The sequence below is a fragment of the Kogia breviceps genome, chromosome 3 (assembly GCF_026419965.1).
Source record: "Kogia breviceps isolate mKogBre1 chromosome 3, mKogBre1 haplotype 1, whole genome shotgun sequence".
In the NCBI taxonomy this organism is placed as follows: domain Eukaryota; kingdom Metazoa; phylum Chordata; class Mammalia; order Artiodactyla; family Physeteridae; genus Kogia; species Kogia breviceps.
The window spans coordinates 13,007,682-13,013,316 of NC_081312.1; the positions used below are offsets into that span (position 1 = coordinate 13,007,682).

The window sequence follows — 5,635 nt, forward strand, 5'->3', positions numbered from 1 at the left end:
GGTGGCAGCTCCGTGGCAGGGGGCAGCCGCTTGAGGGGGCCAGTCGAGAGGGCTGGGCCACCTCCCTCTTCTCCTGGACGGCCCACCTTTCTGGTTCCCTCCCCCCTCCCCCCACCCCTGCGCCTCCTTTTCCCCCCTCTCACATTAGGAGAAACATCTGAGAGGCAGTGAGGGTCCTGAGTGTGGTTGACTCCGGCTTTGGGGGAGCTGGTCTTGTTTCTCTTCCTCTCTGCGGCCCACAGTAAGGCCCTTGCAGTGTGTCTGAGCCTGGTGGGCTGACAAAGAAGGTCCGGTCCTGCAGGTCAGCTTTCTGCCACTTGCTCGGCTTGGTGACAAAATGGGAACCAGGTTGAAACGGTTGGCCTGACCCTTCCATAAGGTGGATGAGCCTTGTGGGAAGTCATCTCCTCTCTGGATCTGCTTTCTTACTGGTCAAGTTAAGGGGCTATTTGAGAATTCCCAGGCGGTCCAGTGGTTAGGAGTCCGCACTTCCACGGCAGGGGGCACAGGTTCGATCCCTGGTCGGAGAACCAAGATCCCACGTGCCACAAGGCGCGGCCAAAAAAGAAGAAAAGAGTTAGGGGGCTACTGAGTGGCGTCTGGGTCCGCTCCCTGATGAGCCATGTATTGCCCCAACCCCTGACCAGAGCAGTGTGTATGGTGGGGAAGTTAGGCCTTCAACAGGCCGAGCGGGAAACTTCAGTCCTGGCCATGCGGGCGGCACAGGGGACATCGTGGGTGGGAGGAGGGGTCTCCAAGGCCCCTCTGGCCCTCACTCAGTTCTTCCTCTCTTCCCTGTAGGACGCTCCCAGTTGCCGGGATGACCTGCTAAGTGACTGTTTCAGAAAGGCCAGCGATCTCCTGGCCATCGGAGGCCAGCCAGGCCCACCTACCAGGAAAGAAGGGGCCAAGATGCCCACCAGCTTCGTGGCCCCCACCATCAAGATGCCCGCCACCACCTCCGAGGGGAAGCCGCTGAAGCCCGGGCAGTACGTGAAGCCGAACTTCAGACCCGCTGAGGCCGAGGCCCTGCCCAGTGCCCCCCAGAGGCAGGCCCAGCCGCCCCAGAGCCTGTCCCTGGGCAGACTCCGGCAGGCCGCGATGCCCCCCGCTTCCCACACGCCCACTGGCCGGAGTGCATCCCTGAGCCGGGCCTTCAGCCTGGCCTCCGCCGACCTCCTCCGGGCCAGCGGGCCAGAGGCCTGCAAGCAGGAGCCGGGGGGTCCCGAGGCGTCGGCGGGCACAGACACAGGCAGCCGCAGCCCGCAGAGCTGCACGCCTCCCAGCTCCCACAGCCTGGCCCGGGAGCGGACCCCGCTTGTGGGAAAGGCCGGCGGCTCCTGTCAGGGCCCTGGCCCCCGAAGCCGGCCACCGGATGCCAGGCGCTTCTCTCTGGCTCCCCCGAAGGAGGAGGGGCCGGCTCCCCTGCAGCAGTCTGCCACGTGCCCAGCCATCGCCGCTGGAGGTGGCGGCAACCCCCAGTTCCAGCGCTGCTCACCCGCGGCGGCCCCGGCTGCCAGGACTAAGCCCCAGACCTCCCCGCACTCGGGAGAGGCGGCCACCGTCGCCCCGCTCCGGGCGGGGTTCAGCCCCTCCGAGGGGGACGGGGTCCTGGGCCAGGGCCACGGCGAGGGCCTCCCTGCCAAGGGCCCGGGCAGGTCTCCCGACCTGGCTTCCCACGGCAGCCGGGCCTCCGAGGACTTCAGTCGTGGGAGCAGCTCGAAGAGCACGCCGGCATCCCCCGAGCCGGCTGGGGACCAGCAGACCGTGTGGTACGAGTACGGCTGCGTGTGACTTGCCTCCTGGACTGTCAGCTCCTAAACCTGAAAGCTACCGATGCAGCTGCTCATGGTGATGGCCTTTCCCCGTCAGCCTGTGGTGCCTGGAAAGGGCTTTACAGTGAGGAAAAGGTTCCCGTGCATTTCTCCTGTTTGTTTTGTTACTAAAACACCGTGCCAAGCCCTGAGAGGGTTGCAGCTTCCCCCCGCTGTGTGACATATCTTCTGTATCTGTAGCCTCCAGCAACTGGTATCTTTTGAACAAATCCACTTTGGCATGGGGACACTCAGAACTCAGTGACAAACTGACCCCAAAGCAGACACTATTTGAGCGCACCCCTGTAGAACACTCGTTTGCAACTTGCTGACCTCCACTGAGGCACGCGTGTATGGGGGCGTGGGCACACGCACATACACACACTCACGGGGCTGAGACCTGGTGGCTCTGGAAACTCTACTCCCCTCCCCAAAGCCATTTGACCCTAGGGGAAGCCCCCACTGGCCAAACTACAAAGATCTGGAGGCCCTTGGGTGGACCTCAGAGGCAGGCCCGCTGTTGAAAACCAGGCACGCTGCTGTGCCATTGCTGGGGTCCCAAGCGCTTCCCTTCACCCCAGAGCCTAAGCTGCCTTCCGGGCAGGCGGCGGTGGCCTCGGGTGGTTTGCCTCCCCGCTGCAGCCAGCTCCTGGGCTCTGTAGGGTGGGCTCCGAGGCCACAGGGCCACCTGCCTTCCCTGACTCGCTTTGCTACAAACACTGGATCTGCTGGGCCTAGGGGGCCGGGCAGAGAGACGCCCACCACCCAGCAAGTGTGCACAGCGTACAGAGGGGCGGTGTGCGCAGGAGTGAGGTGCGCCTCGGTTTATAACACGGCTGCAGTGTCCCCACTTCCCTGTCTCAGGTGAGATGTTGATTTATTATTGCTGAGTAACTTCTCGTGGTAGAAACCAAATTTCTTTTAATATATTACATATGTATGTACACACTCATGTGAAATATATGTACTTTGAGGGGGTCTATTTATGTTCCATGGGGAGTCACTCTTTCCTATCAGGAATCTCACCTGCTGCTTTGTGTATTTGGTCAGATTCCTGGCACGTTTTGTTTCCTGTTGTTTAGTAAAGGTGCTCTTCCAGGGATGCACTAAACCTGGTGATTTTTTTTTTTTTTGGAAGATTTTTTTTCCCTTTGATTCAATATAAGAAAGAAATGGGAAGCTAAGATCAATTTTAGGAGTGCTTCGGGTTGTGTATTAAATAGCCATTCATTCTGGAACACAAGGACAATTGTAATAAAAGGACATGGAACAGTATTGAGTCCTAGTTTTCCTCACTGCACATTATGGCAGCGTTGACTAGGCTCTGGGGGCTCAGGGTCCCTGCCTCAGCACCAGTCACTGGAATCCACAGCTCCCTTGGCCACTAGGTCATCAGAGAATGTGGAGGGCAAGGTTCTTCTCTTTACAGCAGCTTTTTTCCAGACTCGAATTTATTTTAACTTAGTGTAAATTGAATGCTGTTTTGATATGGGATTTGTGTCACGGCAGGAGCTCAGCTTAAAGTAGTCCGTTGGATTTTCCCAAGGCTACTGTACTAGGAAGTGCCAGACCTGGAATTTAGAGCTTGGGGGCCTCAGATCGGAGGCTTAAGTCAGACGGAGGGAGGGAAGGAGGAAGGCAGGCAGGCATATAAGTATCAACACATGTCAAAATCTTTCTTCTAGTAGTTTTCTGTCCAGCTGCTGCCTCAGCGTCTCCTTTGCTTTCTCACCAGACTTTTTCGAGAGGGTCTCCTCTTGTCTCCTCACCCGTTCTTTCCCGAGCCTCTGCAATCTGGGTGTCTCACCACTCAGCAGAGCTCCTCCAGCATATGAACGGCGGCCACCTTGCAGGCTTCATTCCCTGTGGCCTTTGCAGCATTTGACCCCTGGCCAGTCTCCCCTGGGAACTCCCTGTTTCTGCCTCGTGATTCTCCCCCTTGTGGGATGGCTATTCAGCCCTCAGACTTGCCGGCCTCTCGTTCATTCACTCATTCCTTCCACAGACAGTCATTGGAAGCGTCCTGTTTGCCAAGTCCTAGGTTGCGCCTTCGAGACCTCTCCCTCCTTGCACCCCTCCGGGGCTGGTCCCACCCTGCTCCCGGAGTACCGACTGGCCCTCAGAGCCCCTGCCTGGACGGCAGGCTTCCTCAACTCCTCTCCCTGGCTTCTCCAGCCACACTTGTGTATTTATAGCCAACCTATTCTTGCAACTGACGAATGAGCGTAGTTCCAATGTGAACGTCGGTTGATGTTTTCTTTTTTTTTTTTTTGGTATGCGGGCCTCTCACTGTCGTGGCCTCTCCCGTTGCGGAGGGCAGGCTCCGGACGCGCAGGCTCTGTGGCCACGGCTCACGGGCCCGATGTTTTCTTTATGTTAGCAAGTAAGATGAAAATGAAACAAGCCAAAGATGTATATCAGAACTTCACTCATCTGTTGATGATGCGAGTGACTGCTCAGTCAGGTAGCAGTTTCTGATTGTTGGCCAAATTTCCTCAATTTTTTTGTGCTGTTCACATTGTAATGGCTTTGAGACACAGCACACTTTAAAAAAAAAAAAAAAAAACTAGACATAGTTTACGTGCTGGAATATTCACCCAAGACACACTTTTAAGTTTAATCTGCACTATTCACATTTCCCCCATCACTTTCTTAATTAAGTCAAGAGACTCTAGATACTGCAGAAGACATAAATCAAGCCCTAACTGGTAACACTTGCCAATTTCTGTGGCATAAACACTCTCACCATGGTCGAGTTCAAGCTGCCGCCAGTGTCCCTAAGCACAGAGGTGGAAGGAGATGTGCAGTGTACCCTGTTATATAATATTGCTTCCATACAGATGCAACAGGTGTAAATAACCTCAAGAGCACAGGTAACAGTAAAATAATTAGGAAGTGGCACGTTTTGAGTGTTTACCATTGTTTTTCATATGAATTATTCGTACGTTTACATAAATTCATTTTTAATGACGGCTGTGTTTAACAGCTGACTTGCGAAATTCCGGGAAATTCACTAATCTGCTCTCACAAGCCAGTCCAGGCTGGCTCCAGCGCACCACTGGGAGCATCACCTTTTAGGGATGGGCTGAAAAGAAACAGACAGAAAACTGAGAAGGGGCCAAGGAGGAGGAACGTGAAAGAGAACAGCTGGTTTGCAGAGCTGACCAGCCTAGCGGATGCTGCTGTGCGCAAACCGTGTTCTTCGGCACAGGGCACACAGAGGCCACTTGGGCTGAGTCTGGAGGCCGGAAACTCTGCCCCAGGCTTCTCGCTGCTTCCACTTTCCCTGTTTGCCCTTCTCCACCGAGTAGGGCAGAAGGGGTGGGCCCGGGGCGGCTGACAGACCCGAGAGCCAGGGGAACCTCTCCATCTGTAACGGGGGCAGAGGTCTCCGCAGGGCAGAGAGGTCAGGCAGGAGCCTGGAGGGGCGGGGAGGGAAGAGAGGTCCTGGCAGGCCCGGGAAGAGGTGGGGGTCATGGCAGGACTCAGAAATGTCCTCCCCTTTCCAAGCTCTGCCTTTTGGGCCCAGCCCACTGAGGTCAAGTTCACCGAGTCACGTGGCAAACCGGCCACCTGCTTCCCCAAAAGACCCCAAATAAGCAGGTGGAGAAGAAGCCTCCGGGCCCCTCCGTGTTCCCCACGGGAGCGCAATGGCACTTAGGAGCCCTTCTGGAAGCCGCACCCTGCCCAGGCCGCTGAGGCCGCCTTGCTCCTTCCGCGGCGAGTCCGCCGCGAGCCTCCACCCCTTCCAACGTCTCCAGGTGGCGGGGCGGCGGGGGGCCGAGCTGAGCGAGAGCCGGCGCGCAGGCGGAGCGCGCCAC

At 57.0% G+C, this 5,635-nt stretch overlaps 1 protein-coding gene across 1 annotated transcript in view; it reads left to right on the top strand.

Annotated features, from left to right (window-relative positions):
• CCDC88C (coiled-coil domain containing 88C) overlaps nucleotides 1-3,089 on the top strand; it is a 124,838-nt gene extending 121,749 nt beyond the window's left edge. The window contains exon 30 of the mRNA XM_059059318.2: nucleotides 802-3,089. Within this exon, the coding sequence (XP_058915301.1) occupies nucleotides 802-1,794 (993 nt within the window). The 3' untranslated portion in view covers nucleotides 1,795-3,089. The remainder of the gene's footprint in view (nucleotides 1-801) is intronic.
• The last annotated feature ends 2,546 nt before the right edge of the window (nucleotides 3,090-5,635 follow it).